Source organism: Protopterus annectens, chromosome 12.part0 (genome assembly GCF_019279795.1).
Source record: "Protopterus annectens isolate FY-2018-M chromosome 12.part0, PAN1.0, whole genome shotgun sequence".
NCBI classification, from domain to species: Eukaryota; Metazoa; Chordata; order Ceratodontiformes; family Protopteridae; genus Protopterus; species Protopterus annectens.
Window position 1 is genome coordinate 139,455,236 of NC_056746.1, and position 27,500 is coordinate 139,482,735.

Genomic DNA, 27,500 nt, shown 5'->3' on the forward strand with positions numbered 1-27,500 from the left:
CTGTATTCAGTTTGAGGTTCAGCACTAGCTCCATACTTCTCAACTATCCTTGATCTGGACTCAAACTGTAGCTCTGTCCCTCTTAATTCCCCCTAAAACTGGTGACATTTGCTGTAAAGTTAGTGAATTACATGTAACAATGGCAATAATTAAGAGTTATAGACATGATTTACTTCAAGAAATGTATATTAATTCACATTCTCATTATATGCTAATGTCTCATGTGATGTGAATAGTAATAATATTATAAAGTGTCCCTGATTTTTTTCTGGATTTGTCCCAGATTCTTTTGAAACTTGTACCCGATTGGTTGAGAGCTATGACTACCTCCACTGTGTTTTGGATCCTGCTGCCTCTCTTACTAATGCTTTTTATGTTCTTGAATGAATTCTATGTCACCAGAATCTTATCCACTAACTTTGACTTGACTATAAAATATAAAATCCTAGTTTAAAAACAAAAAAAAAAAACAGACTCAGAATACAACACACACACACACACACACACACACACACACACACACACACACACACACACACACACACACACACACACATGTTTGTTAGCTGGGATTTTTTTTTCCCCAAGGATAACATTTTAGGTTACTTGGGAAGATGTTGTAGAAATACACTGCTGTTCCACTGGTGTAGAATTTGAAGGGTCCTAATGTTTACACGCCTTTATAGAATGGAACTAGACCACTAACATAATGGGTAAGCTGAAAGAGAATCTAATCACTAATGGCAGTGGGAGAGGAAAAATTGGCCAGTAGTATGGGTGAAAGGGTATGAAACTGTGCACTATGATGTCTACCTCCATGCATACAAGTATCCAGATGAAAGTGACATGTACTATAGGTTTTGTGTGGGAGGGGGAGTTACTGTGGCTGCAAGGTTGAAAAGACAGCGTAAATCAATGCCAAGTGTTGGAAAAGGTGCCCCTTAAAAGGTACTATAACATTTTTATTTCCTGTCTCCCAACGTGTGGAATAAAAGTTAATTTTTCATAGCTGAAGTACTTTTGCCAGGGTATTCATAGTGGAAAAAGTATGTTTTACTATAATACATTTAACATGGCCAAGGTTTTGAAACTTTGTCTCTCCCTCATATACCTGTCTCAGACAAATACCATGGAAAACAAAAGAAATGCAGCTACACTTAATTTTCTTTATCAGGTATGTGGCATGGTTGCCAGGCCTTTTTTTACACACAAGCTAGCCTTACTGTGGTGCACATGTTAACCTTGTCCTGTTCTCAGCAGTTTCAATAGCTTAATGGGCAGAACAGTCATACTGGTGATCCATAGGGTTTGGGTTCAAGTCCTAGATGAGACATGCATTTTACTGTTGTGCTCCTTGACAGCGACCAAGGCCTGTTCTTTCAAAAGCTTCTAGTTGAGACAGCAGTTCATTAGAGCTCTAGTCCAGTAGTTTGTTAATGTACTATCTGCTTTCCTGCAGTTGTCAGATTATGCAAGTACTGTAATTGTGTTTGAAGGAAAGAAGCTGGGACTGAATTTAATACAAACTACACAGTAAGCCTGGGCTGTCAATGAACAAGAGCCTGGGACCTCCTCCTCTTACCTAGTACAAGATTAAAGTGTAACTGGGGTCTATATTACACCATCGAAAATTCAGTTCAGCAAATGGCATTTTCGGTGCACTTACATTGAACATGCCATTCTTCGAACTGTCCATACTGAAATTGCGGTACAGTGAAGATTGGAAAATTTGCCCTTTCCTCACTGTAGTGCGATCTCAGAGTTGGTATATATAATTAGTGGAGAGTGTGGATGGCACAGCCCTCCCATAAGAGTGGAATTTGATGAATGGTATTTTTGATGAAATGCCGTTCATCAAAGAGGGTTTTTGATGATTTCATATAGACCTGTGTAACTGCACTTGTGTACATATACATGGTTATGTTTCAATTGATCAAAAACTCATTTGATCTCAATTACAAATGACTGAATCACATCTGATTGAAAACTATGCAAGTCTGTAGAAAATAACTGTTGGTGTGGTTCTTCCCATCACTAGGGCAAGTGTCAGCAGTCAATTTTAACAGGCATCTTTGGTTTCTCTTATTTTGTTCTAACCCTTGGCACCTATCCAGTACCACACTCTACAATTTGGCATGCAGTAGGCATCAATGAGGGGGTGCATCTATCACTGTGAGTTAGGTAACCCTCCTTAGGACTGCTCTGCACTCTGGAAGCTGGCATACCCATGTGGTCTCTGGACTGTACCCAGGATTCTATCACAGGAGCATATGCCTTGGACATGCACCACCATACCCCCCCTGCGCACAGAAGAAATCTGATTTAGCCATATCCCCCTCAACATCTCTAACAGGAACTTGAGACACTAAATGAACTCTGGTCAGCTGGATCACTGCCATGGTTTTATCACTATATGTTAACAGAGATAACACATTTATTGTTCTGCTGTAGCCACTAACGTGAATAAAAATGCAACTGGTTATAAAATGTGGATTATTTTTTTCAGCTACAACCCTTAAAGTTAGAACTTGCATTAAACAAAACTACTGTTTGATGGTTTATAACAAGTTAATATGTGGGGAAGAAGCCCCTTACCACTTCTGTCCCCCAGCTCATACCTCTGCTTCTTCTAGCTTGTAATATTTTCCAGTCACGATCTTTAGGAAACATGTTGCCAGCCACCAAATCCTGAGCCAGACCAAGTCCACCGCTTGATGCAGTTACTAGTAGAGAAGTTCAGCTTTTAAAAGACAGTGCAGTAAATGCAGGTCTTATTAAAGTATGAGTGGCCAAGTTATTCATCATTATATTTCTCATCTTACCCAACATTCTCTCTATTTGCATTTTCTATTATGTGCCACAGGAAAAGAAATTATAATTTTTTATTACTTACTTTGTCTTTCAGTAGGCCATTTGGTCCAAACACTTTTTCAAAAATGTGTTGTCCAACATGTGCGTCCACAGCAGAAAGTGGGTCATCCAGTAAATAGAGAGCAGCCTGCCGATACACGGCCCGAGCAAGGCTTATTCTTTGCTTTTGCCCCCCAGATAAGTTGATGCCCTGATAATGCAAAAAACTGTCAGGTATTATAATGATACATTTTTTTTTATAAAAAAAGAAAAAACTTAAAAATGTTTTTATCTGACTAAATGTGTAAGTTCAGTGAAAAAAAAAAGTAAGACATGGTATATGAACATCAAAAGATAAATTTCATTTTCTAGGTAATGTGTTTCCTTAAAGTAAATCTTCACAGTGGAAGGCAAGATTACTTTTCAAAATCATTCAGGGATTATTCAAGTGTCAAAAGCATTAGGAAATAATTCTGGAACAATCTCCCATCAATATTGCTTAACAGAAAACAAAACTGGCACTGATACTTTGAGTCTGCCACTCTGTGCACTTTTATTTACACATGAAGAGAGTCTAAACAAAGTAGCTGAGATTCCTGAGGAATACAAAACAATGCATCAATATCGGGTATTCAAATAACAAAACATATCCACTGAAACCTGACTACAGTGGTACTACAGACAGACAAGCAATTATATACAAGAGATTTTATAAACTGAAAAGAGAGCGCAGGAATGTCAAAAATGGCTAACAAAGTGTTGTGCCTTACATCTGTAGTCAGCATACTTAGTGTGATTTCTAACTTCTGGCACAAGTCGGTGCATTGAAAGTCACTAGGAGCTTGTTCCCACTTGCTGCAGGGATATATACTGCATAATCAGAATCCATTTTAATACATCAGTCAGGGATCATTTTACAGCATCTAAACTAGGGAAATAGAACAGCAAGATTTATAGACTAAGAGGTTTTTCTGTATCTATCATGTACAGCCAACTCAAAAATCTCAAACCAGGAAAATCCAGATCATCTCCCTGACCCCACTCTGAAGTTTGTAACTGTGGTCTTTCAACACAAATTCATTGACAATCAGTTTATATAGTTAATTTTTTTTTCGATAATCATTTTTATTGCTTTTCAAAACCATAATACAATTCACACACTCTTTACATTATATACAAAATTGCTTCCAATGTTTAGTTCCATTTCAAATATCCACATCATACATTAACAATAGATATCGTATTAATCAAGTAAAGGAAAACAAAAAAATAAACACGAAAACATCTACCATAGACAATTAAAACAAACTCAAGCCAACAATCTGTATTGTTTCTACATCTTCTATCTAATCTAAGATTGTGTTTGTTCACTTACTGAATGTCCTAAAAGAAAGTGGATAGGAACCTCTAAGCCAATATAATGTTAAAAATTTGCTCCCAAATTTTTATACTATTTATACTTTTCTTGTTGTTACTAATTAATAATTTATGCGCTAAAATGTGCTTGATCGCTAACAGCCTGAATTTTTGCCATGATGTCTGTTCTGGGTTCAACCAATTTGTGGCTATATATAATTTCATTAATAAACTGATATTCATAATTATGATCCTCTTTGATTTGTCTAAATTCTCCGGTGGGATGTGTAGAATCAAAAATTCCCAGGTGAGTGTTGAGTTTTGGTAACCCATTTTTTGTAACTGCAATTTTAATGAGTTCCACAATTTATAAATGCACTTGCAACTCCAGAACATGTGTAGCAGGTCTGCTGTCTGATCTAAACACTGTGGACATTTAGGTGAATTTTTTGAATCAAATTTATGAAGAGTGAGATGGGTATTATACGCATTGTTAAATATCATCAGTTGAGTACAGACCAGTTTTTGAAGCGATACTGATTTCAATGTTAAGTTAAACACCTCTACTAGCTTACTATCGTCTAGGGATACCAATTTCTCTTTCCAGTATTTCGATAAAAGAATATGATTATTATATTTCCTCTCTTTTATCATTTTATACGCTGAGGATATGTATTTTCTGTCTTGTTGCAATGCTTCCCACAGATTGCGAGAAATAAATAGTTCCTCTTCTTTGATTTCGGAGCTATTAAAATAATTTATGGCAAGATCTTTTATCTGCCTCATTATAATTAAATAAGAAATGGGAAGATTCATCTCTTTTAAGATATCATGTACCGCTACTCCTAAGAAGGGGTATAAATCAATTACAGTTAAATCCTTAATGAGGGGAAATTTCTTTAAATCTATCAATTGACTACCAATAGTCATGTTAGGATTCTCATGAAACGGTTGAAACATCATCATATATTTTAATAAGTTTATAGATGCAAACAGAGTTTGAGTTGCCATTGCCCACATCTTAATGTGCTCCATTTATATAGTTAATTTAATTGGTTAAGATCATAACTCATAGGGCATACAAGCAGAAGGCAAATAAAGCAGAACAAAACACATGAAAAAGTAGAACACAGGCAAATATCTGTGCATCTTGTGTGGGACCACCATCTCTTAGCTACACAGATGGTTTGGGGGTACTAAAGTAGAGCAGGACCAGCTCTAATGTCACACTGATGGGGGAAGGGATGTGAATTTAACATGTGTAACAATAACACTGTTTTACAGCACAATAAACCACTCCCTTGCCTGATAAAAAGTATATATATATATATATATATATATATATATATATATATATTAAGAAACCTTGTGAGGAAACTATTACTCTATTTTTGTTTTACTTGGATAGCTTGCCTGTGTACTTAATAAAGGATTTTTGACTGGAAACAAGACTGCCTGCCTTGCTTGGATTACTTTCGAATACTTAGTAATTCTGTACAATTATATATTTTTTTATTGTTTTTTTTTTTTTTTTTTTTTTTACTTAAGATGTGTTTAAGTTCACTAATTCTACTACTATTGTCTGATCTGATTAATATACAGTGATTAACTAGAGATATATGGACTGAAAATCTTCCACACAGAGAAGTTTCTTACACTGTTTTGTTTTTGGACCCACTACACTTGGTTAGTGGGTTGTTTTGAGACTTTGGGGATATCACAGAGATTACTTGTTTTTTGGGGGGTACACATTTAAGATATTAGTGTTTTTTTAGTTCAGATGAAATTCCTAGAAATGAAGGAATGAAAGCTCTTAACCTCATATTGTGTTCATTAAAATAGTTATTTTACTTCTCGGCTTCATCATTGTGAAATCACTCAGTCTGACAGAACCAAAGCAAAGGCCACTTTTATGTGTGAATGTATGGCCTTTGGTGAGATTTCATCATCTAGTCCATATTTTATTTGTGTGTGTGCACGTGTGTGTGCTCTCACACACACACACACACACACACACACACACACACACACACACACACACACACACACACACACACTGTCAATTTTAGTAGGAGTATAATTAAACTCTGGGCCAAGAAACAGAAGAGTTTGGCTTTTGTTGCAACAATAAAACGCCTCTCCAAAAATGTCCACAACTTCTTTTATTGTAAAAAGCTAAGCACTTTCATTCTTGAACTTAACAGAACTTCCTCAGAGTAAAAGAAACTGCATCACTTACTGCTGTTTAAATACAAATTCTTGCACCAAAAACAATAACCAAATTTAAAGACAAATGTACCTATAAAAACAACTTACTTTGATAATTTAATATAAACTGTAATAAAAACCAATAAATATTGTTAGCAAAAACATTACATAAAAAAAAGATTTCTTCTTCAGAACAAATCCTACAGAAATAATGTTGTTAATACTTGCCATTTTTGCAGCATTAAGAATAATCTACAGATAAAGTTCCCATTCCTCAACCCACAATTACTTATATTTCCTTCATGTGTACTATGCAGATGATAACATTCTTCATGTCTCTACATTTGATGACTAATTTTGCACTTCAACTGGAACATTAGTGATGTTTCTACAAGAAATGTGCATTCATTTTGATAAAGTGAAAAAATATATTGTGTAAACCCACTTTTCTTTCAGAATAAAGGTGCAACCCCAAAATCACACAAACTGTGAAAAAACTTGTGTCGAACTAACACAGTCATTTTTCAGAGTGTTGTGTTGTCTCAGAAAAAAAAGGAAACCATTCAATTTCACTGATGTTGTGGTCTTTGGAGCCAGAACTGGTCAAATTCATGGCAGGGTATTCATGGATTGTTTATTGATATTAAATAAAAAATCAAGTATGAAATGTCAGAGCCATATCTTTCACTAATAATGCCACGGTGGTACGGCGGTAGCATTATTACCTCACAGCAAGAGGTTCTCCCGTTCAATTCTCGGCGTGGCTTGGGAGTGCCTTCTGTGTGGAGTCTGCATGTCCTCCACGTGGTTGGGTAGCATTCCAAAGACATGCATGCATAAATGGGTGTGCCTTTGTTGAAGGTTGGGCATCGAGCTGGCACCTCAGCTTTTCATAAAAATCTACTGCCAATCATTAGCGAACCGGAGTTCCGCTGTGGCGACCCCTTACCGGGAAAAGCTGAAAGACAAACAAACAACAAACAAACATCTTTCACTAATAGTGATGGATGGACTTACAATATTTGAATAAACTCCAAAAAACATTTTTCCAACAGACAGATTAATCTGACATTCGATACTTGTCCCAAAAAGCTTCTTTGAGACATCTTGCAAGTGGGGTGGAATTCACACCATTTCATGTATTTTCTAGTGTCATTTTCGACTATGGATTTACAAAACCATGCAATGTTGACAAGTCACCCACACCAGGACAGAAGAGAACAGCTTGAAATGATGAATGTTGAATGCAAGATGAAAGTTTTGGCCACTTATACTGGAATCCTACTGCAAACAAAGAAACACTGATGCAGTGCGCTGTCATCGTAGAATGTAAGATTCAAAATAAACAGCACAGTTTAAGACCGTCTCAGCAGTGCATGTGCAATGGTAGAGTAAACTTAGGTCTGTTTTAAAAATGCAAACGCTTTCATTTGCCCTTTTGGTCTTCATCAGACACTTGTACATTTACACTAATATAAACACTTTCAGAAGTAACAGACATAATATTCAAATCAGTAAATGTTTAGGGTTATACCCAGTCATGTCTTCAAAGGAGACACTGTGGGTATCAGAGCACAAGCAGAGCAGGACGGCAGTGGCAAGTAAGGATTTCACCTTGTTGGTATCAGGGTTATTTAATGTCAAAGGTCTTAATGTCCCCCTAAAGATGGAGGCAATTTTATAATTGCTCAAAGAAAAGGAATAAAGGTTGCCCCACTGCAAGAAAACTAAATTAAGGAACAATTCAAACCAGTATATGCATAGGTGGTGGAAAGGAGACATGAGATGTAGCTTGGTGTTTTCATCTGAAAAATGGGTGGAGTACATATTAATCCTTAAATCTTTGCAGTGGACTAGTCTTTCTATTGTTGATAAGGAAGGACATTAGGTGATGGTAAGTAAGTTCGCAGTACAAAATGCTTATGGCCCTAATGACTTCCCTACTGTGGCATTAAATGCTCGGTAGACTAAGGCTCTTAAATTTAAACAGTAGGGTATATAGTTAATAGTGGGTACTGATTTTAATACAGTGACTGACCTGTTTTTTAGTGCAGGTTTGGGGGTGGGGAGGCAGAAATAGGCATCTTAAAATGATAGGAACACTCAAAGGTTATGGAAGATTTTGAATTAGATGGTAATTGGTAGTTACTTAACCTAGCCTCGTACAACTACACTTCCTTAAGCGTCAATGAGGGTATTGCTATATGCCTTGAACTGTCCATTTTGTAGAATGGTACTATGAATGTAACAGATGTACAGATATAATTCCCAGACCTTACTCAAGTCATTCTTTACTTAAACTGGTATCCATGCCATACTCTGTATATTTTCCCTTGGGGGTTGACTCTTTATGGATACAAAATAAAGACATGGCTAACTCCGTTAAACTTGGAGAAGGGATTTTTGGTTCCAACTCAACTGGGGGATGTTTTAAAACAACACATATTTTATTTATTTTTATTTATGTAACATTTGTATACCAGGAAAGTCTGACTTGGAATGAGCCAATTTTCAGTGGAGGCCTGGGAAGAAACGCTCCAGAAGCATGTCTTTGTAACATGGGAGGAAACTGGAGCACCTGGAGGAAACCCACACAAACACAGGGAGGACATGCAGTTTCCACACAGAAGGCACCCCAGCTGAGAATCGAACTGCAGAACTTCTTGCTGTGAGGCAACAATGCAACCTCTGCACCACTGTGCCATCCATAAATCTCCACGTCCATATTTATCTCAATCTGCAGTGTGCTGTTAAGAGTTATTATAATCCTTCACAAATCAATCTAGGAAAATGAAATTGCAGCTTTAAAAAATATATAACGATACAGGTTGTTCATGTGTGTGCCTGATGCAGTAAATATGATATAGCAAAAACAAGATAAGTAGGTTGAAAATGGCTGTGATATAGCATAACATATTTCTTGGGTCCAAAGATTAAACTTCCTCAAAGATTGTTGCAAAACAATGCAAGGAAAGGATTCAGGAATTAGCAATACCTGACTTTAGGAACGTCGCAGACAGACTGATCACTGATCTGCTGGAGATTAATAAAATAACGCGAGGAACACCAGCGCTTGGCATACATCTTATTCAGATGGCATGGGGGAAGACTGACTTACAGGAGACATACGAATCAACCTGCTGTCTACAGCTGTAGAGTAAGTTAAACAAGCCACTTTCATGTGATGAGAGAAGGTCAGATCAATGACATCAGGTATAGCAGCAGGGAATGGGCAAGGCTTGGATGCTCATTTCCATAAAACATATGACATTTTGTCTAACTCCTTAAAGGGATTTTTTTTTTTGAAGAAGAAGAAGAAGAAGCAGAAAAGTGTAGCTCTTTCACTGTTGATTCTAAGAGGGCTAAAGTACTTTTCTCTCCCAAATTAGCAACTATACCTAGCTTGTTCCTGCTTTGAAACCAGTACAGTCACCTGACATTCATTAGACATCCCACTCCAGATCCACTATTAATGTAAAACTGATCTTATGATATCATATTAGCCTCCTTCTCCTACAAGAACTATGGTCTCATTAATCAAAAAAGGTATGCTCCCTCTATAAACTGCATTTAGCACTATCCTTTCCTTTCTACATACTGTGTACAGCTCTGTCAACATCTTTAAACACTAAGAGCTTACAGATGCAGGGAGATAAAATGCAGTAACTGTGCAGTATAGTTTACACACACATAAATGATCCCACAGAATTATAAGATGACTGTACTACAACTTATGTACTCCATCTAGCAAACGAAAGCAGCCCATCATCCTCCTTGGTGCATGATGCTTCGACAATAACCAAACTTCTCCTAAACCTCCCGGCGGGACTCCATCTGTCCTACATTTAACACGTGGTCAAACCCTATCCATGGGACTGTACACCAAGGACCATGGCTATAATTTCAAGGACTAACTGGGCTAAAGTGCCTCAGAAACCTATGTACGTGAATGTATCACTAATTTGGCTTAAAGTAAGAAACAGCCCATAGGTTAACTTTATTGTTTCTGCCTCTGCCAATCTGCCTAATCATTACTGTACTTTTGATGTGCTTCGCCAAGAAGGACAGCTGCTTAGTTTTCTTTCATATTTTTTTCTCTCCCAGTATTCTATCCATCCCTGCTATTTCAACCCACGTGACACATAGAGCTTACACCTCCTAACTAATTACCGGATCTGGCCTCTACTTCATAGGTTCATAGGTTGGTACTAGGCTATCAGCCCTAGGGCCTATACAAGCCTAGCCATAACAATTCCCTGGCTATTTCTTCCCACATTATTTACTTTCCTGGACCCCTGTCTAGCAGGGTGACTGACGTGATCCCTGGGGTTAAGCAAAATAGTATTTAATTTACATTAAAAACTAAGAAAACTTAGAAGTGAGTCTGTAAAAACGGGGATACCGAACAGATTTTCCACCAGTGCAGATTATTTTATTAGCTTGATTGTTTCCAGCTCACAACCCTGATAAGAACAACAAAGAGGGTCTCTGCCCACTTCACTCGCTATGCTCCCATCCCTGCTCCCAGCAGCACCCCCACACTTATTGTAACCAGAAATCCATCCCATTATACTCACAACCAATCACAACCACACCACCAACTCTGACCCCACCTCCAGCCTACACCTAGCCTGCCACCTCCACTAACATGATTCGTCACACTCTACATATACTCGTTACTTGCACTATCCTTGCACACATCACATCTTACCAAAACACCATTATTCACCCACCAAACAACTTCCACTGCACAACTACGATCACCACCATTCAATACACACCCTCTCACTACTCATGCACCTCAAACAAACCATCCCAATGCACAACCCACATAATCTATCACCTCCACCACACAAACAAAAAACATCCGTAAAACTTTATAAGCTAAACCTTCACCCACATTATCACCCACTACACCCAAATTAAAAGTTACCCCAAAATTTTAAACTAATCCTCTCATTAATAAAGTTAATGTCCTCAACTATAAAAAAAAACTTTCCCTCAGCGTGACATCTACTCAAACCCTGGACCCTAAAACACCTCCACTGAAATCAGTATAAATAAACCTCACCTTCTCTCAAATTACATCCAACAGAAAGCCAACTGACATCCTTATCCTAAGCCTAAATATCAGAAGTATAACCAATAAAATCCACGAACTCCACGCTAACATAGACTTATACTCCCAGGATATTATCGTTCTGACAGAAACCTGGCTCAAACCTCACATTACTAGTGAATAAAATGTTACCTACAGGTTATGACATACTAAGAGCAGATCGGTTGCACAAAAAAGGGGGTGGTGCAGCTGTAATGTATAAACACCATCTAAACTTTCAAATCCTAAACTTTTCAGCCCCTCAAATTGACAAAGAAGAAATAATCTGTACCAACCTAAAAGTAAACCAAGACAACAAATTAACATAATAGGATGCTACTTCCCACATGGTCATACTATCCCTCCACTAGAAAACCTATTCAGCTGGGAAATCATCTTCCACAAGAAACAATAATTTTAGGTGATTTTAATATGGACTGGCAATCCTGTTCCAGCTACCATCCAGCCCGCCATCTTAACCTTCATGGATTCTCACAACTCATTCAGTCACCTACCATAATAAATAAAAATTCCAACAAGCATACTAATCTTGATTGGATACTAGTCAACAAGAACCCCCAGTCATACGTAGCTGGCTGCCTACTGGATAGCCTCAGTGATCATACCCCAACATTCCTACTCAAAAAACAGGTATAACAGGCTAAACCCATTACCTATCGGCAAATATGTAATAAAATAAACTTTAACCCAGACAAATTCATCTCATCCCTTAAAAACTGCAATTGGACTCCACTAAAATACCTCAACCTAGATGACGCTGTCCAATTTTTCAATACCACCTTCCTTGAAGTTCTAAACACCCATGCACCCACAATACTTACTAGAGTTAAAGCTCAGTCCTCCCCATGGCTGCAAAAAACGACTACGTCAGAAATGACAATCCAAGATAGAGCCTGGAATCACTGGTGCAAAGCGAAAAACCCCTCTGATCGACAGAAATTCCTTGAATTACGTAACAGTCAAAAAACTAATAAAAGAGGACAAAATCCTATATACTACCAATCTGCCCTGAACTCCACCCAATACAACCCCAAGCAATTCTGGGCATCCATCAACTCCATCCTCCAGCCAGGAAATGTCAGAACCCTCCACCAAACAAAACAAACTTCCCTGAAAATATTGCCACCTCTTTCAATACACACTTCACACAAACAGTTCTATCACTAGGTAGACAACATAACCCTCCTCCCTCCCACCTTCCAGTTACACCTAGTAATCTGCCCACTAAATTCTCTTTTTCTCCTATTCCTTCCTCCAACATAAAAAAACTCTTGTCAAAACTAAAGCCACTAAACTAGCGTTTGACAACCTCCCAAGTGAGTACCTGAAAATTGCTGCTGAAGCCCTAGCCTGCCCAGTCTTGATCGTGATCAACCTATCTTTATCGGAATGCTACGTCCCTTCACTATGAAAAATATCTCACATCATTCCCCTCCACAAAGGTGGCCCTGCCACAGAACTCACCAACTACCAGCCCATAGCAATTCTCTCTCCTCTCTCCAAAACACTTGAGAGATGTATTCACTCTCAAGTTCTAGATTACCTCCTTACTAACAACCGCCTATTTAACACTCAACATGGCTTCCAGCCATATCACAGCACGACCACTGCCTTACTCACTTTTACTAACACTATACTTCATCATAAAAACAATGGGTGTTTCTACTCTGCAACTTTTCTAGACCTATCTAAAGCATTTGACATGGTCTCACATAAACAACTCATCTCTGTTCTCAGTAACCTATCCTTTTCTCAATCTGTCACAGACTGGTTTCAGAGCTACCTGACTGGCCGCCAGCAATCCGTTGTATGGTATAATGATTTATCCCCCAACTCCCTGTCTCAATAGTTGTTCCCAAGGATCCATCCTTGGACCCTTACTCTTCTCCATATTCACTAATAATCTAGCCTCCGCTATCAAACACACCACTGTCATACAGTACTCAGATGATTCCACCATCATCTGCTCAGCCCATTCCCTACCTGAACTTCAAAAGACCACACAGGAAGCCTTTTCCTCAGTTGAAACATGGCTTTCTGATGCACAGTTAATACTTAATCCAAACAAAACTAAACTCCTCATCTTCCAACAACCAAACACAATCAAAACATCCCCCAATTTAATATTACAGCCACCGATAACACCATTATCCCCCTAACAGACCACACCAAATTACTAGGAGCTGAGAGTGAAAATAACCTCAAGTTTGACATTCACATTTCATTAACCATAAAAAAGTGCACAAAAAACTAGGAGCTTTATACAGAAATAAGCAATTCCTCACCAAAACAGCCAGGATTTCAGTTGCAAATACCCACCTGATCTCTACCCTACTCTACGCCTCTCCAGTATTTACCAACCTAAGGCAAAGCGAATTAAGTAAACTCGAGACTTGCTACAACAAAATAGCCAAGTTTGCCACTGGTGCAGCCTACCGTAGTTGCCACTGCACCTCACTTACTGAGCTTGGCTGGCTAGAACTCCCTCAGCTCCTTCAATGGTACCAATTCTCACTCGCCCACAAGCTAATAAATCATCCTCTAAAAGTCCCATCCCTCCAAAATCTACTCCAACCCTATCATACCACCAGACCACTATGTTCCAGCAACATAAATCAATTACAGGTAACTAGAGCCGAGAACTCTGCTGGAGAAGCCCTCTTCTCCTACGCCATAGCAAAATTAAGAAATAGCCTCCCTCATGCTATAACCTCTATATCATCATGTACTCACTTCAAGGCTGTTCTAAAATTTCATGTAAAAGAGCACTCAGCATGCCCCTGTAACAACCCTCACTAATATCTCTACTCCATCCAGCCTAAAACTGTCTTCATCCTTACTGTCTATGGTTACAACCAACCCCAATGCTTCTAAACCTATTAATACATGTCAGCTGAAAATTGAGGTACTGTTATTAATGTGTAATATCAGCCAGCTTAACTACTAGGAGACTTGCCATCTTAAATGGCACTGATGTTATAAGTGTATAGTTTATACTCAATTGCCCTTTACCAAAATATGTTATGCAACTGAACTATGTATGTATGTATTACTGGTATTGTTAAACAACCATCCTACCTACACATCTTGTAATTAAATGCTTTTTATTGTGGAGCTTTTCTCCCTGGGCCTCCACTGAAAAAGGACCTGTGTCCAGTCAGATTTTCCAGGTCAACAAATGTAAATAAATAAATAAATAGTTCTTACCTGGGTAAGGTGTTTTTAGCAAGGTCCTGAGGTTATGAAAAGAGGTCCTCTAAATGAAGCACCAACAAAATCCATTGGAGATCCAATGATTCCATGCAAGAGAAATGACAACAGAACTGGAAAATGAGCAAAGAACATGAAGTGTGAGCACAGAACATGAAGTGTGAGCAAACATGAAGTGTGAGCACAGAACATGAAGTGTGAGCAAACATGAAGTGTGAGCACAGAACATGAAGTATGAGCAAAGAACATGAAGTGTGAGCACAGAACATAAAGTGTGAGCACAGAACATGAAGTGTGAGCACAGAACATGAAGTGTGAGCACAGAACATGAAGTGTGAGAAAAGAACATGAAGTGTGAGCACAGAACATGAAGTGTGAGCAAACATGAAGTGTGAGCACAGAACATGAAGTGTGAGCAAACATGAAGTGTGAGCACAGAACATGAAGTATGAGCAAAGAACATGAAGTGTGAGCACAGAACATAAAGTATGAGCACAGAACATGAAGTGTGAGCACAGAACATGAAGTGTGAGCACAGAAAATGAAGTGTGAGAAAAGAACATGAAGTATGAGCAAAGAACATGAAGTACGAGCAAAGAACATGAAGTACGAGCAAAGAACATGAAGTGTGAGCACAGAACATGAAGTGTGAGCACAGAAAATGAAGTGTGAGAAAAGAACATGAAGTGTGAGCACAGAACATGAAGTATGAGCAAAGAACATGAAGTACGAGCAAAGAACATGAAGTGTGAGCACAGAACATGAAGTGTGAGCAAAGAACATGAACTATGAGCACAGAACATGAAGTGTGAGCACAGAACATGAAGTGTGAGCACAGAACATGAAGTGTGAGCACAGAACATGAAGTGTGAGCATAGAACATGAAGTATGAGCACAGAACATGAAGTGTGAGCACAGGACATGAAGTATGAGCAAAGAACATGTAGTGTGAGCACAGAACATGAAGTGTGAGCACAGAACATGAAGTGTGAGCACAGAACATGAAGTGTGAGCACAGAACATGAAGTGTGAGCACAGAACATGAAGTATGAGCACAGAACATGAAGTGTGAGCACAGAACATGAAGTATGAGCACAGAACATGAAGTGTGAGCACAGAACATGAAGTATGAGCACAGAACATGAATTATGACCACAGAACATGAAGTGTGAACACAGAACATGAAGTGTGAGCAAAGAACATGAAGTGTGAGCAAAGAACATGAAATATGAGCACAGAACATGAAGTATGAGCACAGAACATGAAGTATGAGCACAGAACATGAAGTGTGAGCAAAGAACATGAAGTGTGAGCAGAGAACATGAAGTGTAAGCAAAGAACATGAAGTGTGAGCAAAGAACATGAAGTGTGAGCGAAGAACATGAAGTGTGAGCAAAGAACATGAAGTGTGAGCACAGAACATGAAGTATGAGCACAGAACATAAAGTATGAGCACAGTCATGAAATCCAGATGCAGTAGCAGACATTACAAGAGTTAGTGCAGACAGGTAAGGCTCTGAGCTGCTGCACAGCTGCATTCTGTAGTCAAGGGTAAAGGGCTTCAGCCCTTCAACCTTGATTTACCTATTGTATGACTAAGTCACTTAACCAAACAGTGCTCCTGGGGTGCCCCTGAAAGGGACATGTGTCCAGTAGGCTTGCAGGGTTGACAAATGAATAACAAAATAAAAAGAGAGAGCGACAGCAGCAGCTGAAAACTGACAAAAATAGGAAGAATAAATCAGTTGAAAGAACTGAAATAGAATCTAATACATGATCTGTGTATCTGATCAATCTGCCAAAGTAGAAGGAATAATGTTGGCTTGGCCATCCCCTGCAGCTTAAACAAATGTCAGATACTGACAGCATACCCACAGGCCCATATGTTTGTCTTCAATTAAGGAGAATTTTCCTTTCCTAGTGGATTACATGAGAGGTAGACTCTAGTATTCCTTAGTCTCCTGTGGTACTTGGTAATTGGCTGTGATAGCATAAAGTATGATTCTTCTAATGTAACCTTTCTATAAGTGAAGAGGCCTTTTTGTAGGCTTTTCACATCAGCTTTTTTATATACCTACAGTTCCACTTAGGCTTAAATATAATACATCATGGTAACGAATGTGCTCACCTTTTAAAACCCCCACATATTCTTTATTTAGTCATGGTAAATCTAATGGGCACCTTGCCTGAGCCAAATACTCACAGCATTGTGGGCCAGCTTAAACAACTTCCTCCTGGGAAAACAGAGCTGATCTTTAGTGATTCAGTTCTCTCTCTCTGCATCTATATCACATAATCGAAGCTTCAAAACATCAAATCTGATATGGTCGAGACCATATCATCGATGTGTTGAAACTTCAAATATATAAAAAAAAATAAACAGAAAAATAACTTACCTAAATGTTTCAAGCAGGGGGGCCAAGCCCCCCTGTGCCCCCACACCCCCTACTACTTAAATATACCAACTCCATGATCGCACTAGTGCAGTAAAGGGAAATCTTCCCTTATGGAGATTTCCGTTAAAACATTCGATGTTTCAAAACTTTGATGATATGGTGCCATTCGAGGCTTTGAAACTTCGATGAAGTAATATAGACCCCTCTCTCTCTCTCTCTCTCTCTCTCTCTATATATATATATATATATATATATATATATATATATATATATATACCAACCATCTTGGTATCTATTTTTCTTTGCCCATTCTCTTACCAGAAGGACAGGATTGGCAGTGCTATTAAGGATCTTGGCTGTGCAGCATTTGGCCAGACATATGCAGACATTTCTAAGGACAGCAGGGCTTTGTGGGAGGTAAGCTCCTTAAAAACCTTTCTAGTAATACAAGCACAATCATTACCAAATGCTATATGAAGTGAAAGACAGACTTGACAGTGCAAGCTGAGAGACATGACTGTGCATTTTAGTACCATTAAATTAATCCACTCTATTCACTAGCAACATTTATGATATGAAAAATGCCTGTTCACTCAGTAACTCAGGAGACACAGCTTGCTTTTGAAAATGCTTGTGGTTTTTAAGAAAATTGTTGGTTAATAGTTGACAATTGCATGTATTGCTCTTTTATTTAAAAAAGTCAAAACATTTTATCAATCCCCAGACACATGTTCTTTTCTCCAAGACAGACCAAAGGAACGGCCACTGTTACAGAACAGGAATTGGAGATGAGGTATAATGCTGTTGCTTCTATCACGAAGCATAATCATTTGTCAGGACAATTAGTACTGAAACAGATGGCACATCTTAAGGTTGGACGGAAGAGTTGAAGGATAGTTGTGTGATGGTGGGAGGAGAAAATTAGCCAGCTGTGTTACGTCTGAGGTTTGAATGCATTTAACATTCTAGCTTTGCTCTATCCCTCTATTCTGCATTTCTACACTTGCCCCATAACTTCATTCTTATTCACCCTTTCTCCACATGCCCTGTTCTTTATTCCTATTTACCATTTCTCTACTTTAGACTTGCCCTCGTGAATGTCTTTGTGTATTCATATTCCTTCTCCAATCTGATAACCTGTTTTGTGGGTTTACAATGTCCTTTGTGATATGGAACTTTTGCAGATCCAGGGAGTAGCTGGCCTCTTCAACTTGCTGCTTATATACATCTTCTATCTCCTTCATGTTCACAGCAACCTTTTCAAATCCTGTGTACCCATATCATAGGCCCCGATCTCTGCTCGTCTCTTGTGAGAACAGCTTTGTCTTCTGTACTGTTAGGTTAATGCTCCTTCTCCATCCCAAACACCTTCACGATAGCCTTCCTCTAGACTGCTTCTAGCAGACAGTTGTGCTCGTATCGCATTCAACACTGTACTCAAGGGTGTAGCTGATCAGGGCCCATAACTCTTTTCTTTTGGAGTCTAACCATTTAGGATAAATACCAGCATTTGGTTCACTTCTGTCACAGCCCTGAGTGGGAGCATTACCTCTGTCTGGTGTCTGTTTCTCTTATAAATACAACTCAGCATTATTTTTAATGCTACGACCTGCAGTCTTTTTGCTCTGCTACTGGTGGTCCAGCCCAGATCTGATCAATACCCTCCCAATCCTTTTCTTCTGCTCTGTTGCCATCAGTTCTGCTCCCTCAGCTAATGTTTTGCACAAGGGTTGTTAAAGCCTAAATACAATGTTCTGCATTTATCTGCACTGAGCATCGGCTGTCATATTTCTGTTCAACTTCACCCACAAGGAAGAAGAACAACACCGTAAAATACGAAAAAATCCTCTGTACAGCTGGAAAGCTTACAATTCTTTTAATGTCCATAAAAAACTTTACAAATCTGCTCAGGGCAGACTTCATCAGATGAATAAAACCACTGGTGCATCAGATATTTATATTAAAATCAACAAAAAATCATTCAATTAATTCAATTAACTGAAGTCAATTAGAAACTTAAAAAACAGCCTTTTCCCAAAAAAATGAGGGTAGATGCAACTTTAAGTTTCTAATTGACTTCAGTTAATTGAATTAATTGAATGATTTTTTGTTGATTTTAATATAAATATCTGATGCACCAGTGGTTTTATTCATCTGATGAAGTCTGCCCTGAGCAGACGAAAGCGCTCATTTGTAAAGTTTTTTATGGACATTAAAAGAATTGTAAGCTTTCCAGCTGTACAGAGGATATTTCTGTTCAGCTTGTCAGCCTTTACATGTACATAGTTAGTTTCTTCTACTTTTGCATCATCATTGATGCTTTGTTTTTCCCCCCTCTAAGAGATGTCTGAAATAAACACACAGAAGAGTACTAAATGTAGGAACAACCCATGCAGGGCTTCACCAGTCATTTCCCATACTTCCTGGTTATTCTTCTCAGCATAACACTCTCTGCCCTACGTTTCAGCCATCCCATGATCAAATTTCTTGATCTCAGCTCTATAGTTTTCGAGCCTTGCTATGTGAAACCAAGTCAAAGGCCACGGTGACATCCAGATATGTCATGTCTGCCAGCACTCCTCTGTTAAATTCTCCTGTAATCCTGTCCTAAAACAGAAGCACGTTCAATTAACAACTCCTTCTGGCCATGAGATCATGTTGTCAGGAATACTTTGATTTATTGTTTCTGACTGTATTGTCACTAAGTATGTCGTGAGTACAATATCACATCTTCCACTTTGCCAGATATCCAAAACTATACTTGTATAAAAATATTCCCCAAAACACATACTAATTTTCTTTTCAGGGGAAACACAGCTGGACCCCACATACCACTGCATTCCCACCTACCACGTCACTAATATATAAAAAATATCTATGTATATCTTGCACAATGTTCTGATGATAGCCATTTGTGAGTTGAAATACTCCCTTGTTGTCTTGAAGACTAGTTTCTTTCTCAGGATAACAGTCTTTTTCTCAGAATTTTTTCCATGTCTTTCCTAGCAACAGTTGTTGGTCCACAGTTAAAATCTGGTTCAGTTCAGTATCACTTGTAGCTTTATCCCTCTGCACTATGCAGCTGAGATTTGGCAGTGAGGACTAGACCCTTTTTATTTTATGCATTTGACCACATAAGCCCACTTGGACACAACTGTCACTTTTCATTGGTGACCAAGAAGTGCACTCTCTGGTTAGGTGACTTGCTCAGAGTCATTTAGTAAAGGAATGGAGGTGGAAGGAATCCCATTCTGTACCCCGGACTACAGGAAGCACCCTGTTATCAGCTCCAGTGTCTTAATTCTCTGAGCTAATTGTCAGAATGGCTCTGGCAGAGTACAGCCTGATATACCTGCTCAGTAAAGGTCCTCTAGAACTATTCTAAAGGTAGCAGCACTATCCTCTATGACATCAATATCAAAATCTAAATTAACCTGATGTAGAATTTAATTTGCCCAGAAAACACCTTGACCTTATGGAACAGTGAACTGCGTAAGAGTGCGGTCAGAGATAAGAATGCTCTTCAGTCACCCTAATGCTTTCTTCGGATGGCCTGGGTTTGGAGTACATTACAGGAGTGCAGCCCTATAATAACAAGTTAATCAGAAAGTGTTCTTCAAAGAAGGCAGCAATTAAGAAACTCTAACTTAACTAAAGGCACAGTACTGTTAGCGTTTGCCCTTTCTACTTCAGGAAAACCAGTATGCTCTCTTCATGAGAATAAGTAAGTGATCTGAGAGTCAACAGAGTTTTATTCTCCATGATTTCAGAAACATGGCATTGGAGTATAAAGCAGCAGTGACGAGGGACATAGATAAACAGGTATTCATAGCATGAATAGGCTAAGGCCTCTATGTTCATATGTCCTTTATAACTAGACAATGAGATTGCATTTGTAAACTCATATCTACAAATGTGCAGTTTTTAGATTACCTGCCATTGTGTCAGAGAATAGTTTGTTAACATCCTTTCAATATATATAATGTTTAGTTTCTATTACTGTACTAGTTTGCTCCCAGGTCTCGACAGGAAATGGGACAAACCTTAGTTGGACAGCACCATAATCAAAAAATAAATACATAATCTATCCTAACTTGTAGTATTAGTCTGTTTTCAGTTATTACTCTTTCAGCAGGTGAAACACACTTCATAAATGAACTGTAGTATGAATTTTCTTGATTTTTATGGTGTGTGAAAGCATAGTTGCTTCTGAATCAATACTCCAGAGCAATCAGAATTATATATGTCTTCTTGCACCTTAGCCCTCTGAAAGGAAAATTACAAGTTATCTAATTTACAGCAGATCACTAGACAATAATACAGTTTTAAGTTTAGCATATACTAATGAGCTTTATCCAGGGTTCGAGTCTGTCAGTTTTCGCTTGCATTCAATGTGAATTTGAGCAAGTTATTTAAATAAGCAGCTCACTCCAGAAAACGGTTTCTCGACTTTGAGCTTGCATTGCAATACAAACCAAAATAAGATAAAAAAATGTATTAATTGTGGAACCCTCTACATGAGCAGTTCTCAAATGGTGAGGTCACCCTCTCTAGGAAGGCCTAGGTTTGTTTCATGGCAGGTCAACTTACAAAGTTAATGATTCAGCATTAATTGTAGATGGGCTCAGGTTAACTCCTGAAGGATAATAGTAAACGTCTGCATTTAAATGCAAACAACAAGCATCAGAATATTCTACTAACTCAAATCCTAATTAGTTCAAATGTGTGGGGATAGGTGACAGACTTTCTGCACAGTGGGGAAAGTTCATTTTCAGTTTTTTTTTTATTATGAGGGCATACTTCTTTGATTTCTAAGAAAGGCTCACAAAGTTTTATGTAGTTTAAGGGAGGCTCATCATGAAAGCATCAGACAGCCTATTTTCTACAGAGATATGAATTCTGTTCTCATTCTATTAGGTGTATGGGAATTTAGCTCCTTAGGTCCAGTTTTATCACAGTGTGCACAACACTAACCAAACTGTACTTCTGTGGAGCCGAGGCATGCCACCTACAGCCTTGTGCCTCAGTACTGCCACACTTGGACCATTTCAAGATACAGTGCACGGTATTTTCCACAGTCACATTCAACACATGTGCATGTATGCATACACACACTATTAAGTAATAAATTATTACCTTCTCTCCAATTTCTGTCTGGTCTCCTGCTGCTAGAATTTCAAAGTCAGGTAGGAGAGCACATGCTTCCACCACAGAATTATACCAGGACTTATTCAGCTCTTGTCCAAATATGATATTTTCTTTTACTGTAGCATTCTGGATCCATGCTTGCTGTGAGACGTAGGCTATTGACCCCTAAGACAATGAATTAAATTTGGGTTCCATCACATTTGCAGTCAAGGTTAATGGGCAGGATAAATAACATTTCAAAAATAATTTTTATGTTAGAAAGAACAATTTATACACACTATAAAATGAATAATAAAAAGCTACAGTTTAAAACAAACCAGTAGTATGACATTCTAGGGACAGCAGAAACTTGAATTATTTACCCAATCTCCCTTTTTCTATAGGTTATTTTTTTACACTTCAGGTGACTGCAAGCACTGCATGTTTCTGTTTAATTCTGAAACTATTTTAAAGCAGAATAACCTAGGATACTTCACAGTCAAACATATTATTACCTTAACAGCCACATAACCTTCTTCTTTCTCCATCTCTCCAAGAAGTGCAGAAAGTAAGGAGGACTTTCCACAACCAACATGACCAACCACAGCTACCAAAGAGCCTCTGCGGATCTTGATATTAATACTGAAAAAAAGCAAATGGTAAAACGGAATTCTGTAAATGTACTGTAAATGGCAAATCTGTGCACACAACATACCTCAACTTGGCAAAGGCCTTTGACACAATCCCACACTCTGGCATTACTGATAAACGTAGCAAACTGAATGTAAACCCCTTTGTTGTAAGATGGGTTGCCAACTGGCTCACAAAGCAGTAACACACTATCAAAGTGAGTGACTCCACACCAACCAGCATATCTGTCACCAGTGGGGTGCCAGAAGGGTCAGTACAGGGCTCCCTGTTGTTGTTGTTGTCTTTCGGCTTTTCCCAGTTAGGGGTTGCCACAGCGGAACTCTGGTCTGATAATGATTGGCAGTAGATTTTCACAAACGCAGAGGTGCCAGCTCGAAGTTCAACCTCCAATGAAGGCACACCCATCTACGCATGTCTTTTGAATGCCCACCCAACAGTGGGGAGGACATGCAGACTCCACACAGAAGGCACTCCCTGCACTCCAGCCGAGAACTGAACAGGAGAACCTCTTGCTGTGAGGCAACAATGCTACCATTGCACCACTGCAGAAGTACCTATTGTTTGATATATACTTCTCAGAAGTTTAGGCCAAAATTAAGGGGCTGTGACTGACCAAGTTGCAGATGAATGCAAACTGGGTGCAATTACTGAGTTCCCAAATGATGTTAGTATACTTCAGAAGGGTCTTACGAAGACCAACAACTGGTGTCTTAATCACTGTCTCAAACTGAATGCAAAGAAATGCATCATCATTCCCTTCGGTACAAACAATGTCCCTTTATACTATCAAATTAACAGCAATACTCTACGTGCTTATGAAGTGGTAAGAAATCTATGATCACAAGTAGAATGTGACCTTAACTTTGACCATGTGTTTACTGTAGTAAGGAAGGTTTTCTGCATAGCACACATGATTAGCAAAGGAGGTTATAACCCTTCTATACTCATCACTAATTAGATCCATAATTGAGTACAATGTCCCTTTTGGCATGTACTATGAAAATAATCTGCAGCAATTGGAGAGACCTAAGAGGTTTCTAACTAAGATGATCAAGGGACTCCATCATGTGCCTTACACAAGACCGACTAAAGACCCTGTCACTATACTCAGTATCGTACAGACTTCTTAGGGGACACTTATGCCTGCCTTACAGAGCATTCTTTGACCCAAACCTAATCAATTTGTTACACATCTGTAAATCACACAGGACTACAGCTACCCATTCCAGTGGCTTAAATATGGCCTGTGACTTGAATAGGATGTGCTGAAGTGATATATTTGTCTTCAATTGACTGCCACATCTTTGGACTAGTCTGCCAATTCATGTGAAGCAGAGTACCTCTATGACACTGTTCAAAAGGAACCTGGATGAGTGGATGAGGCACAGTACATTTTTGTCGAGGATAGTGCCCACAACCCTTCTGGGCATGGGCAGTCATTAATAAATACAGTCCTGGGTACTGACTAGATTATCTATGGTATTACATTGGGATTAAATGGCTAGATTTGAAATGACCTCAGAGTCAATAACCTAGTAGCTCTTATGATACTAAAGGATGGCCAAAAACTATGTACAATAGCCAAAGTAGAACTCTGAAGATGTCCAATATAAAGCAGTTCAAAACCACAGAGTGGTGTTTTGGAAAAAGAGTGTAGTTTCATAGTTGTGGTGATAAACCACAAGGAGTTTTCAAGGTATTACTTGCAAATGCAGTGAAGTCAGACTAAAGGACATGCTCCAGAGAGTATACTTTTAGTTATTTGCCTAACATGGACATGGGACAAAAGTAACTGCTTATTATGAATACATGGACTGCAGTTAGCACAGAGGATGATGGGTATAGAAAAATCCCCCCCCCCAAAAAAAACAACAAAAAAGTAAATTTGGTATTTTCAAGTCCAGTATTAAGAAATGTCATGAAATGTATAGCATTAAGAGATTATTTCTTCTGTAGCCCTACATAACAGCATCAGATTTGCTTACATTTTTCTAAGACCACATGAATTATTTTTAGCACATTTTTAACAGTGAAATCCTGTTAACAAAAAAATAGTTCCAGTGGGTTTACAACACAAGACCACAGCATACGTCACTAATAGTCTAACACTTATTATGACAAAGGCCAAAATGCTGAAATTGAAAATACCTAAAGCACTGTATCATAACGAATTCTGAATTTTCATTCAATAACTATTCTTCTGAATAGAGTCTATGCAAGCATGTATTTACATGGTTCATGGCAAGCCCTTCACAGTCCCTACACTTGCAGTACTCAAAATATTCTCACTGCAAGGGTGGATCAGTGCAGTATCTGGGATTGTGTGAAAGTGGGTACTAATTTCTAGACTGTGTGACCTTAGTATAAGAATAATAAAGCAGCCTCCCCCCACACACACACACACACACACACAAAGGAGAATTGCAGAGACACTGAAAGAGGATTTGTTAAATTGTTTTGCTAGTACTAGCTAAGCAAGAGGATTTATCATAACTAGACTTAAAGGAGAGAACAGCTACAAAGCAGACTATCGCACTAACTGAACTGTGCAAATTCTACAGTTAATGGCAGAAGGTCCATCAGTTCTAACCCTATGGAGCAAATATCAGATTTAATAAGTTACTTGTTAAAAGGGAGGTGTCTGTCTTGGAGGCGTGCCGATGATGATGCAGCACTCTAAGGAGCAGATCACTAACAATAATCCCCGCCCTTCTATGCCGTTCACAAAATTTAAAATAAAAAACAGTCACTAGTAAAATGTAGTAAATTCCTCAAAAGAAAGGACAATGAAGGAAAAAAAATCATTTTATCTCAAATATAGAGGTAGTTAAAAGCAAAAAAGGTAACAGCATGTGCTATGAGCAAACACTGGAACCCAGTCCGAATGCCAGCATGGGCTATAGTGTATGTATGCCAGCACTTTCGCTTAGAACACTTAATAAAAGATCTTCAGGCAGATCTGATGAACTATTAAATTCTCCACCTAAATTACTAATTGCTTAATAAAAGTATTTGATTTTTTTTACTTTTTATTTTTTTATAAATATAATTCTTCATTCTTACCAAGATACAGAGGTGATCCATGTATGGAGGTTAGCTTCCAACAACTGGAGGTGGTTGTTGACCAGATGTTAGGGAAAGTTACAATTCCTAAGGGGTAGGTGCAGATGTAATAGACACCAGGACGTCTTCGACAACATGGTATGATTATTCCGATTATTTTCAAACTGGCTGCTCCCGTGTGGAGAGGGAAGGCAAATTATTATTAAAGGTTGTTTGTGTCTCCTCAGAACCATCCTTGAGTCTGATTTGACCCTGTACAACAGGCGAACAATGTGGTCTCCAACTCTCTACTGAATTTGGCTGTTGCAGCCCAGGGACCCGGTCTCTTCCTGCTCTTATTCTGAACTTGTGTCCAAGAAGCTGTCCATGACACACACAAACAGCCTTTAATAATAATTCACCTTCCCACTCTCCACATGAGACCAGCCAGTTACAATATAATCAGAATAATCACACCATTTTGTCTAAGATGTCCTGGTCTCCATTACATCTGCACAAACCCCTTAGTGATTGTAACTTTCCCTAACATCTGGTTAACAACTACCTCCAGTTGTTGGAAACTGATCTCCATAAGTGGATCACGTCTGTATTTTAAAAATGATGAATTCCATTTATAAAAAGTAAAAATAAAATAAAAAAAAATAAAAACTACTTTTCCTAAGCAGTTAGTAATTTAGGTGAAGAATTTTACAGTTAATGAAAGATTTTCAGGCAGATCTGATGAAGCGTTCTAAACGAAAGCACTAGTATACACTATAGCCCTCGCTAGTACTTGGACTGGGTCCCAGCGTTTTTTTTATAGCAGATGCTGTTATTATTATTATTATTATTTTTGCTTTTAATTGCCTCTATATTTGAGATTAAATTATTTTTTTTTCCTTCTTTGTTCTTTCTTTTGTGGAATTTACAAATTTTTACTGGTGACTGTTTTATTTTAAATTTTGTAAATGACATAGAAGGGTGGGTATTATTGTTAGTGATCTGCTCTGTAGAGTGCCGCATCATCATCATCAGCACGCCTCCCAGGCAGACACCTCCCCACACACGCCCCCATCCTAGGTCAATAAATGTAAACAGACATTCTCGTTTTCTCATAAACAGCCCACAGTGCTTATCTGCCTGTATTAATATGAAATAAAGAACGGACTGCAAGAATCTCATCTACCACTTCAGGATCAATTATTTATCTGCCAATTTACCATGGAATTTGTTTTTACTGGTATTCACTAAGTTCTTAAACTGTTTAATCATTTTTAAGTTCTGAGACTGGGATAGCTTGTTGGTTATTTAGTTTCGATCCTAAAAAATGTGATCCATACTAAGGGAGATAACAACATTATACTGGCTAGGCTTGGCATGCTAATGTAATTTTTTTTTTTTGATATTCTGATATATTACTGTAGATTAGCCAGTCAGTAATACCAGACATTAGAGTTTCTTTCTTCTTCTTGTTAAAAAAATGCATAACTTGTTTTTCTTTTAAGCGAATTAGAATAATATTTAAAAACTGTCCCTGATTT

General features: G+C 38.3%; 1 protein-coding gene across 1 annotated transcript in view; it reads right to left on the minus strand.

Annotated features, from left to right (window-relative positions):
* The window catches only part of LOC122816399 (multidrug resistance-associated protein 1-like), an 827,783-nt gene that overhangs the window by 260,788 nt on the left and 539,495 nt on the right, over positions 1–27,500 (minus strand). Inside the window, exons 16-18 of the mRNA XM_044089157.1 lie at positions 22,782–22,908; positions 22,276–22,452; positions 2,894–3,061 (exon numbers count right to left, since the gene is read on the minus strand). Coding sequence (XP_043945092.1) covers positions 2,894–3,061; positions 22,276–22,452; positions 22,782–22,908 — 472 coding nt within the window. The remainder of the gene's footprint in view (positions 1–2,893; positions 3,062–22,275; positions 22,453–22,781; positions 22,909–27,500) is intronic.